Below are 20,236 nucleotides of genomic sequence, written 5' to 3' on the forward strand. Positions count from 1 at the left end.
TTCTCCTACATATCAATTCATTGTTATTTTGTATAAAAAAATGTTGGGTCTTGTCAATATTTGTGTGGATGGGTAGAGGATGATGTGGTGGGCAGAGAGGTAAGGGGAGTGATCCAAAACTCAAGAAAGGCCTCCTCCCATGTTTTGGCAGAATTTTAATCAAGGAAGCTATAAAGGAGAAGAAAGGACATGGTAGCAAAAGACCTGTATCCTCTTTCAAACTCCACCATTACTACTGAATATGTGGGAAATGGACACAAAGTTGACCTTCATGAAGACTTGGGTTCAGATCCTGCTTGTCAAACATAGTCAATGTGAGAGCCCATGCAAGTTATTTAAACCCTCAGTGCCCCCAAGCAATTCTCTAAGGCAGTGGTTCCCAAAAATTTTTGGCCTGCCACCCCCTTTCCAGAAAAAAAAATATTACTTAGTCCCATGGAAATTAATTTTTTTTAATTTAATAGGAAAGATAAATGCACCTGTGGCCATCACCACCCCCCTGGATCGCTGCAGCACCCACCAGGGGGCGGTGGCACCCACTTTGGGAAACACTGCTCTAAGGTTATGAATGTCAGTATGGAGGCTTACTAACTATTTAAACCTGGCTGAGTCCCTAATGGTTCTGGCTTCAGTCTCTTCATCTGAAAACTAAAGGCCTGTAATGTTCCTTCTCTCTTAAGATCTAGGAATCTGTGGTCTTATTAGGTGTAGAATAGGTATAGATCAGAGATGACATTTCCTGTCTCTTCATCTAGAGATCTCTACACTAGTCTCTGCTTTCTCTTTTATTCAGCTCCATCCCAGATGTGTAGGATGAATATCTGACAGCCTCTTGAATCCTCTTCAAGATGTCAAATCTCTTCCTTATACTTCTGGAAACTTACAATTCAGTAAAATTCAAAGTATCAGAAAGTGTGAAGACTGGACGGTGAGGGAGGCACATAGGGCCATGCAATTAGAGATAGAAAGGACTTAAAAGGTCATCTAGTCCAAGTCCCTTATTTGATTGATGAGGAAACTGAGGCCCACAGAATTTAAGGGACATTCTCAAGGTCAGAAAACAATTGGGTAAATGAGTCAAGCCATTGTCTGGAATCTTTCATTGTGCTAAGGCATACTCTGCTCTCTTTCCAATGATCTACTTCCACTTTGGACAAGTTAGTCCCTCATGAGAACACTGCCAATGCTATCGTTCTCTCTAATGTTCCTTTCTGAGCCCTGAAATTCAACAGTGATACAATCCTGGGTCATCTTTTTCTTAGTTCTAGTTTCCCCCAAAAAATAAACATCCTGAAAATGTAAGAAAAGGTTAGTGTATGAAACATTGATAGTAACGTTCTTTTTTGACATTTTTTAATGTGTGTGTGTGTGTGTGTGTGTGTGTGTGTGTTCATCTGTTTGTTTTAGGATGGTCGTTTTGCTCAAGGAGCAAAGTCTAATCCGAAAGCACTGCTGCTCTCCTAGAGGGGAAACAAGCCCTTCTCACTCAGCACCTGGAATCTTAGAAACCAGAAAGCTGAGAAAGAAAAATGACAAAAACTCCCACCTGTTTCTATGGCAACAGAGTATTCATGGGGAAACTCTGGAAAAAGTAAAAAGGAGGAAAAAAACCCACTTCAATATTACCTCCCACAACCACTCACTCACACACAGAAATGAACCACACACAGCATCATTGTAGCAAGGAGAGCACAAAAGCAGATATTTGGGATGGAGCTGATGCTTTTAGAAAGGTAACCCTGCAACGTTTCAAACACTCTTCCCAGTAAAGATTCAGCATCACGATGGAATGTGACTAAGGAGGGGAAAAAACCACCTCAAGGCAGGATGAGAACTGCCTGGATCTCTGGCACCCCTTAATCCCAAATGAAGCCATGGCAGCATCTGGGGGATTTTTTTTGGCACTTTCAGTCTGAAATATTAACATGGAAATTGCCACTTTTAAATGTCTGTGTCTATTATTTCTCTTCCCAGCTGGAAGGTAAGCTCCTTAAGGGCAGACCTGATTTCTTTTTGTCCTTGTATGTCGAGCAGTCAGTTGCTGGTCCAAAATAGATGCTTAATCAGTGATCGTTTATTGATTGTTAAATTCTCTGAGAGATTGATGTCCGCACCTCAGGCTTCCAGATTGCCTGATTTCTGCTATGATACTGAAGTTATAAAGTAATCGCTTCAGTTCATACTCCATAATAAAGGAAGATTTCTCCCAGGAATTAAAAAAAGTGTCAGGGAGCTGGGAGAAAACGGGTGGCTGCAAAGAAAACCCACACTCAACTGGAAGCCAAGCTGTTTTCCTATGTTGCTTTTGCCTTTTGGGGAAAAGAATGCAAAACAGAATAAGACCAAAGCAGTCTTAATGAGCCTGATCCTTGCTTTTCCCAGTGTTTCATCCAGATATACAGTTTGGAGGAAGCAGTCATTGGGAAGACACACTGTAGTTCTTCCCCACATACACACACCCTTAAACTTCCAAAGATTTGAAACAACAGCCATCAGCCTGGGTCCTATTTCCCAACCTCTGCAGGGTCTTGTGGACAGGTATTAGAGACTTCTGTCAGCCCAAGAGCTGTAAGGATTGCTCAGCTGTGAATAAAGGATGAGAACATGGGAAAGGGAGGAAGGAAAGGGCTGCTTCCCCAAAAACACCCCACAGAGAAGGAGGTCACCTATTGATTTGTTATTGATGACCTGAATCGGCTTAATATCAACTGACAAATAGTTCAGCTGCCTGATGGGAGCTGGAGATGCCAACAGAGTCAAGAAGAGCTTCAAGCCTTGCTAGTAAATGGGACTAGATGATGCACTGTACCTCTCTGGCTCACAATGTGTTTCCTTGTAAAATAAAGAGTTGGGTTAAATCACTTCTAAGACTTCTCCTAAACTTAAGACCCATCTATGATCCCCCTCTACACATAAGGGGTCTGAGAGAAGGAAACTTTCTGTTTATGAAGCAAAGGACAGTTAGATCTCTCTCCAGATCTGCAGGAGTTGCTTCTCAGTGGGTTTCAAGCACATATTGTTAGCATAACAACCTTCTGGGTTGAGAATTGGCAGGATGTGTTGGTTGGGAATTATAAACTAAGATCCAAAAAGTTTATGTAAAACCTAAAATCTCTTTCTAAGGAGTAAATGATTTGAGGCATCAGAGAAAGCTCCATGAAGCTGGTGGAGCTCAAGCTGAGACTTGTAGGACAGAGAGGCTTTGGATAACTGGAGGAGAGCAGAAGGGAAGCATGAGGGTCAGTAAAGCAACCAAATCTCTTTTTTATGAGGAGAAAAAGATGATGAGAGAAATAAATGTGTAGATATTATCACCTACCATTTGAATCATTAGGTGGGAGGAGGATGTCAACTTGTAAGAGCCAAGATGGAGAACTTAAGTTCCCTGAGGGTAGGGACTGCCTTCTTTTTTTTTGTTTGTTTGTTGTGGTTTTGTTTAAGAGAAGATGTACGAGGTGCATAATAAACTCTTGCTGGAGTGAATTATGAATAATAGCTGCTCACAATTATGTAGCCCTCCGTAATATAAAAATGGGACAACACCGTGGAGTGGAGAGAGCCAGTTGGAAAACCCGAGTTCAAATATCATCTCAAACTCACATGAGCTGGACAAGTCACTTAATTTCTCAGTGCTCTAGACAATTTTCTAAGATTCTAATTTGCAGAATAAGTATTGGCTTGTATTGAGAGAAAAGAGAGTTTCCTCATGAAAAAATTCTCTGTACATGAAACCCTGGGTAGAGTCCCTATTCCTATCCCTAATATTGTTATCCTCCTGCCTCTGTAAAGACTAACTGTGTAACTATGGTAGAATCATGTCTCTAGGCCTCAGTTTCCTTGGCTACAAAATGGGGCTAAAAATACATGCAGTGCTTTTCTCACAGGGTTTTCTAAGAATCGAATGAGATCATTTCTATAAAGTTATTTGCCAGCTTGGAAGCATTATGTAAATGTTGGTTATTATTGTTTGCAATATATGGGTCCCTCAATGCCCTGTGCACATTACACAGGCACTGCCCCAGAAAATGTCCATAGAATCGCACCTCCTACCAATTTGTAATCGCTCTGTAATATGCCAGACAGCACATATTAAAACAGATCCAGAGCTGAGAGCCGATTTCTTTATAATCCATTATGTAGGGGGGACGAGGCAACCTAATTACTGAGTTGATTCTCTTGGTCTTAAATACAGTCAGTGGTAGAAGATGGCCTCAGCCATCAGCAGCTTAGGAAGTCAAAGGAAACCCCACTTCTCTGGGCACTGAATGTTGTCTACATCAGGGCAGGGGCAGGGCATCAGATCATGCACCCCAGATGGCCCCTTATTTGTTTTGTTTAGGGAAACGAGAAATCCAGCCAAAGGGGGCCTTCGCCTGCCAATTCTCCAGACTCTCCCTGTTCTACTCCTCCATGGGTGGGGTTTAAAAGACTGGAGGAAGTAAAAGGAAGATTAAGCACAAACATCATGCCCGCTGCCCCAGGGAAATCTCTGAACAAATGAATTTCCCAATCCAACTAGTCAAGATGTGTTTCTAATTAGAAACGGGAAATCCAAGGATGCTGAAATGTTCAGAACAACTGAATCTTAGTGCAGGAAGCGACCTCAGAGGCCATCAGGCCAAATCATACAATAACAAATATTGCTTCAACAACCTACCTGGGAAGTGGCCACCACGTCATAGCCTGAAGATATTTAGGCTTGGAGAACTTAGTATAAATACATTTTTAGACAGGCTTCATTGGTAGGAAGTCAGTTCCACAGAAAGCATCATTTTATGGCTCTCTCTCTCTCAAATGCTGCTTCTAATTCTGCCCTTAAGGGCCAGGCAAACCAAATCGAAGCCCTTTTCCCTGCCTACTCTGCAAAGGCCTAAGGAGAGTTAGCAGGACCCCTAGTTATTCTTCTGTTCTCCATGTCGAAAATCCCAAGTTCCTTCAACTGGATCTCATATGTCATGTTTGTGAAATCCTTCACCATTCTGGTTTCTCTCCTCTGCATACTCTCCAAAGCAGAGGATCATTGCCTACTTTGGTCCAAACGCCCCCTTGGCAGCCTGCTAAAGCCCTTCTCTGAGGCATATTTTAAAATTTTTAATTAAATTGAAAAAATCAGATAAGAAGCTAATTATGCTGAAATAAGCATATTAATGTCATCTTTCCATTCAAGTACATGAACCCCCTGATATATATCCATTGACATTGCTCTGGTGAATGCATCCAAGGGACTCTGACCTAGGATCTGGGCTCTAGAGCTGGAAAGAACATTGATGCATATTCGTTTCTTCTTATTACCTCAACTTTGTTAAGAGAAAGAGACTCTGTGTTTCTGTGGAGCCCTGCAGTTCCTGGAGTAGTGGTGGATATGTAGTAGATATCCAGTCTTTGGTGGTTATTAAATAATCCAGCAACGACTCATGAAAGAAGCTCTAAGAATTTTTTTAAAATTTTTGTCCTTTGCTTAAGAATTGATAATGGGGGTGAGGTCCAAAGCAGAAGACCAATAAAGGGTAGGAAACTGAGATAAAGTGACTTGCCCAGGCTAACACAGTTGGGAAGTATCTGAGGCCAGATTTGAACCCATAACCTCCCATCTCCAGGCCTGGCTCTCTATCTACTGAGCTCCCTAACTATCCCAAAGCTCCGAGAATATAAGGAGAAATACCTTACCATCATGACTGAAACAGGAAGTGAACCTGTAATTTCCTTAATAGAATGTACAATCACTTGGGGAAATTCTCTCCATCAATGCAGCATGTAACCTTCTCTGCAACTGATGGTCTTGGAATGTTGCTTGGGGCACGAAGAAGTTGTTAGGGTCACCCAAAGAATGTGTGTCAGAGGCAGAATTTAATCTAGATCTTCCCAGCTTCAAGGTTGGCTCTCTATTATAAAGAGAGCAACTGTGTGGTACATTGGTTAGAATGCTGGACTTGGGGTTCAGAAGACCTAAATTTAAACCCTACCTTTTAAACTTAATAGTTGCATGACCCTAGGAGAGGTCACTTAAACTCTCTATGACTTTGTTTCCTCATTTGTAAAATGGGGTTAAAATTTAGCACCTGTCTCCCAGGGATATCATGAGGATCAAATGAGATAGCCTGAGAAAGTACTTTATAAACCATAAAGCACTATAAAATGCTACTTATTATTGCTATTATTATTGTATGCCATATTATCTTGCTATTGATAACACTTCTTATTTATATATTAATTGTAAAAACCTCATCATTGAGAAGCAGTATTCTTCTGATTTCATGGGGTTGTGACAAAAAGACTGCCATCTTTTCCTGCAAATGGGTATGGCCCAAAAGGAGCTCCAAGAAAGGTATAAGCTCATGGAAATGTATCTTCCCAAATATAATTATCTTTGATTTCTGAAGGAGTCCTCAGAGCTCTTGGACCCCTCAGCATGATTGAGATGGATGAAAATAGAAATACGGTATGATATTGATGCTCCCAGATTACGTGAGAAATCACATCGCCTTTCCCCTACCTTTATATCCATCTTATTTGTTATGAATCACTTCAGCCAGGCCCACCATGGGCACATTCTTTCCAATTTCTAGGTAAAAGGACTAGTTAGATGATTCTTGGGGGAGAAGCACTGCTCACATCTCATAACTGTGTGCTCAAAATACAACCTCCCATATATTAAGGAAAGAAAGCCAGCAAGAAAGACTGTCATCCATCAAAATTAAAACCAGCCCTGTGGGTCTCTCTGGCCCCCAAATGCGAGATTTATATGGGATTCAGGTAAACCAGCTGACTCATCATGCTTTAGGAGAATCGAAGGCCTGAGTTTTTGCAGGTTTGCCCCAAGCTGAGTGTTGGGTTTCTCAAAGATGGGGAAACTGATCCAGAGACCGTGGACCAAAGAGAAACAAAACATCCTCACTTCTCAAAGGACACCACAAGGTATACCTTGAATGTTAAGAGAAGGCATGCTCTTCAGAGGAGGAGTCTATCAAACGAGGCAATATGTTTGTTTACATGTGAGAGAGGGACATGGACATGTCTGTAAAGACATGCTATATGTGGCTGTAGGAAGGTACATATTTACAAATATTTGGAACATATCAGTGGAAAGAGCTGAGCACGAAGTAAATGCTTATTGAACTGGAAGAGATAGACTATGAGACTGACAGAAACATGTAGGAGAAGAGGGAGTTTGTGTTTCTTTTGCTTTAAGATTCTCCTGGCCTGTGAATCCAACTTGTGGCTGCCCATTTTTCTGTCTATCCAATAAGCAAGCCATGTGGAGAAAGTGGCTCTGCTAACCTTTGGGGAGACCAGCAGAAGACCTCTCTATTATCTATAATTATTCCTCTCTATTGTAAAGGCATCCAAAACACTCAACCCACCATACCTACAACCAGAGGAGTTAAAATGCAAAGGCCCATCTGTTGCTCCAAGAACTAGCAAGACTAGAGACAACATTCATGGCTTCTGTTTCTGTTACTGATGCCACCCCAACTAGGTAGCATCATAAAGAGGGTGTGGAAGTAATGCATCAGAGGAGATAATGTGCATAGAGTGCTTTCCAAACCTTAAAGATGTTATGTGAATTAAGTGTCTGCTTATAATAGGGCAATGGAATACATCCTCATCTTCTCTATCTTACAAGGCTTAGCTCAAAGCTCACTGCCTCCAGGAAGTCCTTCTTGAGTACACATATAATTTTACTTGCTGAAATAACATTAAACAAGATCCATTAGCATCTGCTTTGCTGTGATAATCTGCTAAGGATTATGGAACCTTTCTATCTGCTTTGCAGCCGCAACTCCTCATACATATATTTTCTTCCTTTACTAGAATATAAGTTCCTTGAGAACAAGAAATCTTTTATAGATTTTCCACATGTACTTTTGATGGTTAGCATCATACTTTGTACAAAATAAGTCCATAACAATTACTTTTACAGTCATTCAGCCATATACAATTTTGACAGAATTTTTATCTGCCTTCACCATAATGATAGTCACTACAGTAGAGTCCAACACTCAGCTACATGTGACTGAATTTTTAACCAATTATTTCCCACTTGTGAGTCTTATTTTCTTAACTATACTGTAAACTCCTTGGTATCAGGGAGTATCTGCATTCTGGGTGCTCAGCAAATGCTGATGTTACAGCTTCAGCCCCTCTGATCCCAGGAACAAGGATGCAAAGAGCTTGGCAATTCCTCAAATAGGATTAAATGTTCTTCTGGGAATGTTCTATGACTGTGAAGCACAGAACACCAGGTTCTCTGAAGAATCAAAACTGTGGAGGAAGCAAAAGACAAGGAAAAGAGACACAGCAGGGGTTAGTGGGCATCAACACCTTCTTGGGTTAACTTTGGTGAGACCACAAGCATGAAAAGTATAACCAAGGGAATATGTCACCAGAGAAGAACAAAGGTTGGACAGGAGAGGACAGCAAGGGATAATAGAGAACACAAACGATCCTCTAGTTCCTGAGAGCACTGGCCCCTCTTGGGCAGCATTATAAAACAAAATGAAGAACAGGTGTTCGAGAGAAGTTATGTCTGGGCTTTTGTCTTCACTGGTGGAAGTCACATACAAAATATTAATATCATAAATCTAGTGAATTTAGGGATATTACTTACCAATAAAAATGAATATTACTTAGTAATCAAACTTAGCTCAAGCTTTATACTTTTCTCTGCCACAAAAAACAATGGCAACCTGCCACAGTGTTCAATGGAAAGAGCTCTAAACAAAGGGTCAGTAAATCAAGGTCCTTTTCCTGGATTCACCCCATAGGAGCCATATTAACATAAATTGACTCAAACTCTGGGAGCATCTGTTTTTGTTTCTTTTTAAAATGTATCTAATACTTTCCTTGCACCTCTATCACTTCTAAATATCCCTCACCCTGGAATATTATTGTGCTGAAAGAAATAAAGAACTGGAGGAATTCTATGTGAACTAGAACAACCTCCAGGAATTGATGCAGAGCAAAAGGAGCAGAACCAGGAGAAAATTGTACACAGAGATGTATACAATACTGTGGCACAATTGAATATAATGGACTTTCCTACTAGCAGCAATGTAATGAACAATTCAGAGGAACTTAGGAGAGAGAACACTATCCACATCCAGAGAAAGAACTGTGGGAGCAGAAATGCATTAGAAAACTATATGATCAACCATGCAGTGCAATAGGGATGTGATTAGGGTTTTGATGTTAAAGAATCACTCCACTGCAAATATGAATAACATGCAAATAGGTTTTGAACAATGATACTTGTATAACCCAGGGAAAGGAAAGCAGGGGTGGGACATGAATTATATAACTATGGAAAAATATTCAAAATAAAATTTTTTTAAAATAAATAAATATCCCTCACCTTAGAATTATCCCATGTAACAAAAAAAAATATTTAAGCAAAACCAACTGACATAGTGACCAAATATGATGATGAATACAACACTATGGACCTTTAGGTAACCACCACCTCCTAGGGAAATACATGCCCTTGACCCTCAGGATCGAAGACTAGTATTTGCATCTATCCTTACTTCTGATGTATTTTACTATTGTTTTCATTTACATACCTGTGATCATTGTGTATTTTCCCCTTGTTCTGGCTTTCTTCAACTCAAATCAAGTTAACAAATATTTACTAAGCACCTACCACATGCAAGATATCATAGGCATTTAGTTCCTTGACTTTTTCCTGTGTTTATTAGAATTCCTTATTTATTGTTTCTCATGACATAATAATGTTCCAATGCATTCATATAGCACAGTTTCTTCACTCATTCTCCAACTGATAGGTACCCACTCTTTTCCTTAATTGTGAACACAGAAAGTATTGCTATGATTATTTTCGTATATAATGGACATTTTACTTTTTTCTTTGAACTCTGAAGCTATACACTGGGTCAGTATTTATGAGTTTAATAACTTTTACTTATTCAGTGGCATTTTTTCCTTTAGAACAGCAGAACCAATTCATCATTACACTGACAACATAATAATGTGCTTATCTATACAATATTGACCATTTATCACATTTGACATATTTGATAATTTGCTAGGTGTATGGAAGTAAAACCTCAGAACTTTTTTTTAATTGTCTATTAATTATTAATTTATTTTTTTATTAAGATGTACTATGATTATTTGCATCCAAACTGTTCATTTATATCCTTTGACCTCTTATCTATTGGGCAATAGCTCTTGGTCTTGTGTCTTTTTTTTTAATATGCCTTAGACCAGTGATTCACAAAGTGGGTGCTACTGCCCCCTGGTGGGTGCTGCAGCAATCCAGGGCAGAGGTGATGGCCACCCTTTTTTTTGGTATTACATTCTATTCTGAGTTCAATAAATAGTTTCATAAGTTCCAGGGGGCCCTAAGTAATATTTTTTCTGGAAAGGGGGCAGTAGGCCAAAAAAGTTTGGTAACCACTGCCTTAGACATTATACTCTTTATCAGATATATTCAATACAAAGTGTTGTTTTTTTTTTCTCACAGGGAAGTTTGTCTTTTTATTCAGGCTACAGTGATTTTGTTTATGCAATTTAAAAAATTTTAAATCACGATATTGTATTTTTAGTCTAAAAATATCCTTTGTCACTTGTTTCTGATGCATTCTTCTTCTAACCATAGGTCTCAGATATTTGTTTTGCTCTAGATTTTTTTTCTGATTTGACCTTTTTTTTCCTTTCTTTTCTCCTAAAAAACAGTTGATGCTGCCCTACCTATATTTCATGGCTTTTATGAAGATCAAACAAGCTATTGCTAATGAAAAAAGCTTTCAAGAGTTTGTGAATGTGTGTGTGTAGGACATCATTACATGATGACATAATGGTTCGAATGGATGATCATGGATAAAAAGTAATCTAAATTATATTTGCATGATGATAGGCTCTAAACTATCCACTATCACTCAGGAAAGGATTCTAGTAGTCAAATGAAGCTCTTTTCTGATGGAAACATAAGTCAGCCCTTCAACTTGATGCTAGAAGTCATTGGAAAAGATATTGAGAACAAAACAGAAATTGTTATCATGATATTTAAGGAAATATATGTCCATTAAAATTCTAATAAATCTTAACAAAAACTGGGAAAGGCTGGGGAAGGCTAAACAAAGTCATTAAGGATATAGAATCACTTTCATATGGCTACAGACAAATAAAATAGGACACCAGTTCAGAATGGCAAAAAGTTAGGATTAAGGATCCAGTTTATGAAAGCCTGAAAGATACTCTAAAATGTTAGAAAGAATATTGAATTTTCAATTTGAGGACCTGAGTTTGAATCATGGCTATGCTACTTAATCCTGGTGTGATTTAGGACAATCTGGGTTTAACTTGTCCAAATAAAGCAGCTAGATTGGATTATGTTCTTTGGTCCTTTTATTATCTAAATCCTATTTTTCTAAGACTTTGGTCAAGTCACTTTTTCCTAGAACTCAGTATTTTTATTTGTCAAATGATGGTGATGAACAATAGTAAAACCCAGAGACTCTCCTAGGACCCTTCCAATTTGAATGTGATGACTAAATATTGTGAATTAAGTATGAGTAAATGACGGCTATGATGATGAGATGAGTGGGAATCATGCATGAGGAAGAGGGTAGCATCTTGGATGGAAGGCAGGCCTTGAAATCAGGAAGACAGTTCAAGTCTTGTCTATGACACATACCAACTGTGTGACCATAAGCAAGTGATTTAAACTCCTTCAGTGACCCAGATGAATCTCTTAAAATGATCGATCAACAAGAGGTTGCTGATCTGCATCAATGGAGGGATCATGAAAAGGTGTGAATGAATGACCTCATGATAATCAGAGATGACTAAGCTTAACAATCATATATGAATGAATTGGATGAACATGGACTTGATTACCACAACTTGAATTTAGGAAACATAGCTTGAACTCCAGTGAGTCAGCTTAGGAGAGAAGGAAATCACGAACTCTTGTAATGGTATGATACTGATCAAGAGAATGCCCAAACCATGATATTACAGGGCATAGGTCTTTGCCAGAAGGGGTAATTCCCATGGAGCCAGGGATATGCCATGAGGAAAAAGTGATATGCACTGTGGTCTTATCAAATGAAATTGACTCATGAAATTGATCATAGATTCTCTTGATCGACTTTCCATCACATTAATTATAACAGAAAATAGTCAAATTAGAAAACTTGCCTGGAAGAACAGGAGAAAAAACAAGCTGACCTTGTCTCAGCCTAACATTTGAGAGGACAGCCATTCACTCCCACAAAATATTCCAGTCAACTGGAGAACATGATGCAGAGCAAGGTCTGACCCACTGAGCCATCCTAGGGTCACTGAGGCAGGAATCCAGGCATGTAAGTGGCCCATAGACAGCATGAACCAATACTTTCAATTTATATGAAAACTAAACTAGAAGTGTTGGTTCATGTCACCTGCAGGCCCTGGCCCTCTCTGCTGGGTACTTAGTCAGCCCCTCCCAGTTGGACAGGGTCACTAGATCCGATGGCAGGTCCAGGTCTGACTTGATCCAGCCGTACTGTGGGAAACTCCAGGTGTGAGCAGGGGGGGTTATTGACCCCTCTGTGACTTAGGGGAAAAATATCCCAAGGAGTTACTTGAGGCTCAGAAAGTTTAATTACCCATGGTCTGATAGCCAGTATGTGTCAGAGGCAAGATTTGAACCCAGGTCTTCCTGACTCCAAATCCAGCACACTACCCACTAGACCACACAGCCTCCTGAGAAACACAGCCATAGTGAGACCATGTCACATTTCGGCAGGCTTTCCACCTCATTATAACAATGTCTATTTCTCTAAAACTTGAAAATGTGAACAGCACTTTCTTCACAACAACCCTGTGAGGTAGGTAGTAGAAACACAGCAATGCCCACTTTCTAAATGAGGAAACTAAGGCTCAAGCAGGTTAAATGACTTGCCCATAATCACAAAGAGTTTATAAGTTTCTGAGGAGGGATTCAAACCCAGATCTCTGCTGACTCCAAGTTGAGGATCTTTCCCATAAGACCATACAGACCTTTCTCCTTATTGATATTCCTCTTGAGTACAGAGCATATGGAGGCAAAATGATAGATAAGAAAACTGCAGCTTTCATTCTATTTGGGGAAATGAGGTGGTACCTGATCTCAAGGTACTTATTACCTCCCTGGAAAAGATAATATCAACATATGGAAACCTTCAAATAGCAATACATCTCTAACTCACGTTTTCCTTTATACAAATATAGCCCTTGAAAGTTTACAAAGATCTTGAGATACATTATTCCATTTCATCTTCACAACAACCCTGTGAGGTAGGTACTAAAGGGAATGTCATTCTTTTTTTTTTACCAAAAAAGGAAACTGAGGCTCAAAGACCCTAAGGGGATTGTGCAGGGTCACAGAAAGAGCAAGTGTCAGGAGTGACCCTTTCATTTTATCCCTGGTGCCTTAATATAGCACCTGACCCATAGGAGGTGCTAAATGATGCTCAACGATTTGTCTACACTTGACTGTGAAATAAAGTTCTCCTGACTCTGAATCCAACACTTTGACAACAATGCTATGTTCCATTCAATCATGAGTCAGGACATTGCCAAAATGAGTGCTTTTCTTTCCTGGTAGCATGTTAGGTTAGAGGGTGATTGTTCAGGGAATGCAGCCCTCTGAGTAGAATTCAGGGTTGACTTTGGTTAATTTGAGATTTCAGATTAGGGGAAAAAGTCAAGTGAAATATAAGGGAAAGAGATCAACTGAAATGAAGACTAATCTCATCAAGAATAAAGGATTAATGCTTAGGAATGGCCATATAAGCCCAAGCAAAAAGACTGACAGCATTGATCCTAAGAATTTGGTTATAGACTGGCACTTAGGGTAGAACTGGAGACTGGGCTATGGCCATGCACAAAGATGGGAACTTCTTTAGGAAACTGGACTGCACTGATGAGAGAAGTCTGATGAAACAAATGAGACAGAAGCCTAGGATAAAGAATGAGAACCACCAGGGTTGATGTTGTTAGCATTATATGGAACTGATGGGACCAGTTGGTCCATGACCTTTAATCATATCAAATTTAGACTCAGAAGATTTCTGAATGAGGATCACAGAGTTTGGTGACTATCAAATCTGACCCACTCATTTAACAGATGAGGAAACAGAGGCAAGAGAGAAAATAATTCATAAAAGATCACATAGGTAGTAATTGGCAGAAAGGAGATTCAAACTCATTTCCTCTGGCTCCTTTCCCCTGTACCACTGTGTCTCCCTAGTTGCTCAAAATCTCAAAGGTTCCAGGTTTTCAGAGAGATAAAGGATAGCAGTTTTTTCCCTCACGTGCCAGAACATTTAAATCAAATGACAATGCTCTATTTCTGAACAGTTTGTTTAGTGAGAGGTGAGGGAGGTATCCCTTCATCAAGCTTCATGGGGGCTCACTTCTGCCTCTTCAAATTAATAGATCTTAGATAGAAGGAAAAGGCTATTTGGGCTTATTCAGTAAAAGACTTTAATTTTTGATACAGATAAACTGAGGCACCAAGGATAGGAGATTTGTACTTTGACTTCCTTGAAGGCTCTCAAGAAACCTTTCCTGATCCCATTAAGAGTTAATGCTCTTGGGGGGCAGCTGGGTAGCTCAGTGGGTTGAGAGTCAGGCCTAGAGTCGGGAGATCCTAGGTTCAAATCCGGCTTCAGACACTTCCCAGCTGTGTGACCCTGGGCAAGTCACTTGATCCCCATTGCCCACTCTTACCACTCTTCCACCTAGGAGCCAGTACACAGAAGTTACGGTTTAAAAAATTAAAAACAAAAGAGTTAATGCTATTTCTCTTCGAGTTATTTGAAATTTATTTATCTACTTCTCTTTTATATGGTCTCATAGAATCTACGCTTCCTGAGCATAAGGATTGTCTCAATTTTTTTTTTATCTCATAGCCTTAGTTGTCTAGAGTAAAGAGCTCCAGAATGTTGCTTCAATTTAGTAGAATGGAAGGCATCCCTTCCAGGATTTTGATAATCTCTTCTTTGGATAATCTTTAGAATTAGAGCCAACATTCTGAAAATCAGGCCTTTGACAAGAGACTGGAAAAAATGACCCCGAGAGAACAGTGTTATCAAGAATGATCATTGGCAGCCAGAGGAGGCCAAGGGGTCTTTATAAATGAGGTAGACTTTGAGCTGCTTCAAATAAAAGACAGGCATATAGAAGCCCAGAAGACATTCCCAATAGAAGTAATAGTACTAGTTTAAAGAATGGGGAAGAGAGGAGTGAGCCAACTACCTTAGGAAGGGGCCAGGCCAGAAGAAAAGATCTGGCTATTAAAGAGTGGGACAGATCACTAGTTGTTCAGTTGTTTTTTCTGACACTCTTGTTCTTTGTCTCTTTGTGACCCCATTTGAGGTTTCCTTGACAAAAGTAATGGAGTGCTTTGCCATTTCATTCTCCACTTCATTTTACAGATGAGAAAACAGAGCAAATTGGCTTGGCCAGAATCATGTAACTAGTAAGCGTCTGCCTGGATTTGAACTCACAAAGATGAGTCTTCCTGACTCAAGGCCTAGAGCTCTATCCACTGTCTCACCTGCTTGCTCAAGTATAGATCACAGAGGCCTGGAACGTTGGGAACCTTGAATGATATGCCAAGAAGCCTGTCTCTCACCTTGATTCACTGGAAATCCATTTAGAGGAGGAGGATAATTTACTGGAAGGCAGATTGAGGAAATATTAATATTCATTAATGATTTTTATAAAAAAGTATGTTATCCTAGAAATGGAAAATCCAGAAAGGGGAGAGAAAATCAATGGAGAAAAATCTAAATGTTTTTCTTTATAATGTTTTATTTTATGCATTTTAAATCTTTGAGAAGAAGTTCATAGTCTTTAACAGATTGCTCAGAGGGTCCATGGTACAAACCAGGTGAAAAGCCCTGATTCCTAAAGCCCTTCTCAAAGGAGAAGGAGTCAGGATGGAAAGGCATGTATCAGGGCAGTAAGCTTCCTACATTAAGTTCACACGGCCACTCAAGTAGTGAAGTGACTGTAGGCTCATAGGTTTTAAAACCACAAACTTGTCATATATAATGATTAATTTTTTTCAAATAATATCTGTGATTTCAACAATAGCAGGCAGACAAAAGATCATAGATCTACAAAGAGAAGAAATCTCAGACACAGTCTAGCCCGAACACCTCATTTAAAAGATGAGGAAACTAAAGGCTCAAGCAAATTGTGACTTGGCTAAGGTCATCTTGTCATTAGGGTCAGAGGTGGGATTAGAACCCTAGCCCTTTTGCCTGAGAGATTTTCATTTATTTATTTATTTTTACTCACTCATTTATTTATTTGTTTGTTTGTTTGTTTGTTTATTTGATTTATGTATTATTTATTTATTAACAGAGTTTTTCTCTTTTAATAAGATGCTCTTCCAGGATACTCCCTTCACCAATTCAAACTGGCACTTTCTCTGAAACATAGGCAGCCACCTAAAGCACCCTGGGATTGAGAGCTTGCTACGATCATGCAGGCAGTAAATATCAGAGGTGAGACTTGAATGCTGACTCTGAGGTCCACTCTGGCTCTGCTAAGCCACTAAGACTAGCTTTGTCTAAGGAGAATCAATATGGAGTTATTTTTCCTGTGGCTGAATTATAAGTTTATCTTGGGGAAATTCCACTGCACTTAGAATTCAGAGAACAATGGATAGGAAGATGGCAGACCGTTAGCTGAAACCCGTATACATCCTTCTATGCACTTCATCCACATTTGAATTGAAAATAACATTTTAGCTAACCTAGACTGTAGCCCATATTTCTGTCTCATTGTCGTATGGATGCCTTAGCTGGTCAGACACTCCTACGAGAGAAGCATGATGGTGGCTGATGCACATCCACACTCATTTACAATTATTCTCTGGGCTACATTCTCAATGGCAAACACACCACTGGCATCCATTACTCTCTCCCCAGTATGGATCATATCCATAAGTACACGTTGCATGAACGATCAGGATGGAAAGCCAGACAAATAAACAACCGTGAAACAAAGTGATGGAGGTTGCCCAGAACAGCAGAAATCTATTGACAAGGGAGGGGAGTAGAATACAAAAATCCCATTGGCGTGAACGTGGGTCAGGCCGTTAAATCACAGCATTATATTAAAATTTTAAAAAATACATAGGCTCAGGCAGAAGATAAACTACAATTTACTTCTTGCCTACTCAGACTTTAATTGAAAATGTTAAATGGCATTGTTATACAGTCAATTATCACAGCAGTCATCGTATGCCCATTGTTCACAGTTATCTGTGTTACATTCATTTGAAATATAATAATAACCCATGAAATACTCTTTAGTGAATCCAGACTTATCGATCTATGTAGTTTATATAATGAAATGCTGAAAAGTATACAAAATGTTATTGCAAGTTGCGAAAAGTTGGCATCTACTGGATTCCTAGAAAAACAGCCAAGTAGCCAATTGCCTACTGGGCATCTCCAACTAAATGTCCCATAGATAGCTTAAACTCATTATGTCCAAAATAGAATTCATTATCTTGCTCCAAAGAAATAAAAAAAAAAAAAGATTCCTCTTTCCTAACTTTCCTCTTCCTTTTGAGGATACCCAGTTATCCAGTATGACAACCCAGATGTCATCCTTAACTCCTCTCTCTCACCCATTCCCCATATCCAATCCATTGACAACTCCTGTGAATTTTACCTTCTTAACATATGGTGTTATTCTGTCCCTTCGTTCCTGTGACACTACAACTGCCCTGGTACAGACTGTCATCACCTCAAGCCTGGACCATTGCAGTAGCCTGCTGTTGGACCTCTCTGCCTCAGGTCTCTTTCCTCTACAGGCTCCAGGCTCCACTCATCTTCCTAATGTTCAGATCTAACTATATCATTCCCTCATCCACTATTCGTAATATCCAGTGGTTCTCCAGTGCCTCCAGGATCAGGTAAAAAATCCCGTGTTTGCCTTTTAAAGACCTTCAGACAGGGTCTCCTTCTTTCTTTCCAATCTTCTTCCATCCTACTCTCCACTTGTACTTTGTAATCCAGAGAAGATATTTGCCTCCTTTCTCTTCAATATATAAAATACTCCATCTCTCAATTCCAGTTATTTTCCCTGACTTACCCCCATATCTGAGATTCTTCCCCTCCTTCCCTTTACCGACCGAATTCCTTGGCTTCCATCAAGGCTCAGCTAATACTTTACCTTCTACAGGAAGATTTCCTGATCCCCTTCAATGCCAGTCCATCCCTTTGATTAGCTCACCTTTAAGTTAATATATATAATATATATTATATGTATATTATTTAGTTTATGCATATGCTGTCTCCCTAAGAAGATTGTAAGCTCCTACAGGTCAAGTAATTGTTTTTACTTCTTTGAATCCTTAGAGTGCTGGGCACATAGTAGGTCCTGAATAAAAGCTTCATGACTTGAGCCAGATTATATAGCTGAAGCTTCCTTTCCTGTATATTCAAGTATATGACAAATCCCTATATTCAAAGACAAACTCCAAACAATCCTCAATAATTAAATACATAAACGGTACTGAAACCAGAACATGGTCCCACATGAAAATGTTACCTAGTGCTGCCTGGATATCAAATTAATCCCTAAAACTAAAGAATAGTACTCTCAACAACTTTCCTTTACTGTAAATAAATGTTAATAGATGTCCAAAATTAATAACTATGCTAAGGGTCATCCTAAGGAACAAGTTAAGGAAATATGCAAAATGCTTTGTATCCCATAATGCTAACTCTCAATGCTAACTCTTCTGATGACAATCTTCCATTTACCTGGAAAGCTTTCAAAATAATCCTTCTGGAAGGACTTAAACTCCTGTGGAAATGCCCTCAGTATGTTCATTGCTATTATCCTATCCATTATTACTATCATCTTGTGTTACCTTCCACCAGAACCATTTCAGAGATGTTTGGGGGGAACCTACAGAAGGCAATTTTGCATCTCAATCCTTGTTAGTTACAAAAAGAAGGCATTTTATCTGTCAGAATTATAGCCCACATATAGCTAACTCGAAATGGTTTGGCTGGTCAAGAAACATTTTTAAGTGCCTACTAGGTGCCAGGCAGAGAATTCAGTGTGAGAGATACAAAGAAAATATTAAAATAGTCCCTGCTCTGGAGCTCAGAGTGTGATAGTGGTAGCTGATATGCAATATCTATGCAAAAACAAGATAGAAGAGGTGCAATTTATAATCAACAAAGGCAAGGCATTAGAATTAAGGGGATAGAGATAATAGGGGTATATGGATTTCTCCCAGGTCTGTTCCATTTAAAAAATGAGAATGAGATAATAATGACAATGATAATAACTATTCTGGTTTTTGTTACTGCTTTAAGACATACAAAGTTCTCCCTCCTCCCTATACATTACTATATTTGCACATCCCTTTAGCCCTGAAAGGCATGGCCCTCAGGCATCATTATCAGAATTTTACAAACAAGGAAACTGTGATTTGGCAAATTGACTATTCTTATAAAGCAATTTCATGGAAGAGTAGTGATTTGAACTCAGATCTCTTGATGCTAGATATGAGAAAGCTTTCACCTCAACCATAGTTAATAACCCACTTCATAATACATGAATTGTCAACCAATGCTTGCATGGATTTTTCAGTAAATTTATGAATAGGAATAGCCTTCTCTTTAAGAAAACCACATACAAAATCTGAATTTACAGAGCTGAAAAATTTGGAGGCAATTATTCCCATGACCAAAGGACCTGCTTGTTGCCCACAAGTAGATTTATCTCAGGTAAATTTTCATTCAAGCTCTATTCTGAAGCATTTAAGGATTTGATGGATCACTGAGGACTTGAGAGACGTGCACCAGAAAAGAGAAACATTATGAAGAAATGTGGGACGTGAACTCAATCTTCCTAATTCTGGGTCCAGCACTCTGTACCCCATAGCTGTCTGTAATATTCCGCTCCATTGGAGTGAGACAGAGTAAAATTGAGTGTCTGGACTATAGAGATAGGTGTTTAACAAATACTGATTGACTTAGTGATTGATCATTTGGTCTTTGTGTCTCAGGTTCCTGCTTCTTGCCAGTCCTCTCTCCACAATGACCCTTCCTTTGTGCTTCCTGGTGACACCATGTCAAAGATTCTACAGCAGACTGACAGAATGATTGTGTCCCTAGGGGAGTGCTTGGAGTCACTGGATGTTCTTCTCTCTCTCTCTCTCTCTCTCTCTCTCTCTCTCTCTCTCTCTCTCTCCTCTCCTCTCCTC

The 20,236-nt window shown here is 39.4% G+C and overlaps 1 protein-coding gene across 1 annotated transcript in view; it reads right to left on the bottom strand.

Moving 5' to 3' along the window:
- The window catches only part of PRKG1 (protein kinase cGMP-dependent 1), a 1,248,761-nt gene that overhangs the window by 714,772 nt on the left and 513,753 nt on the right, over positions 1–20,236 (bottom strand). Inside the window, exon 6 of the mRNA XM_044660333.1 lies at positions 9,011–9,034. Coding sequence (XP_044516268.1) covers positions 9,011–9,034 — 24 coding nt within the window. The remainder of the gene's footprint in view (positions 1–9,010; positions 9,035–20,236) is intronic.

Source organism: Gracilinanus agilis, chromosome 2 (assembly GCF_016433145.1).
Source record: "Gracilinanus agilis isolate LMUSP501 chromosome 2, AgileGrace, whole genome shotgun sequence".
In the NCBI taxonomy this organism is placed as follows: Eukaryota; Metazoa; Chordata; class Mammalia; order Didelphimorphia; family Didelphidae; genus Gracilinanus; species Gracilinanus agilis.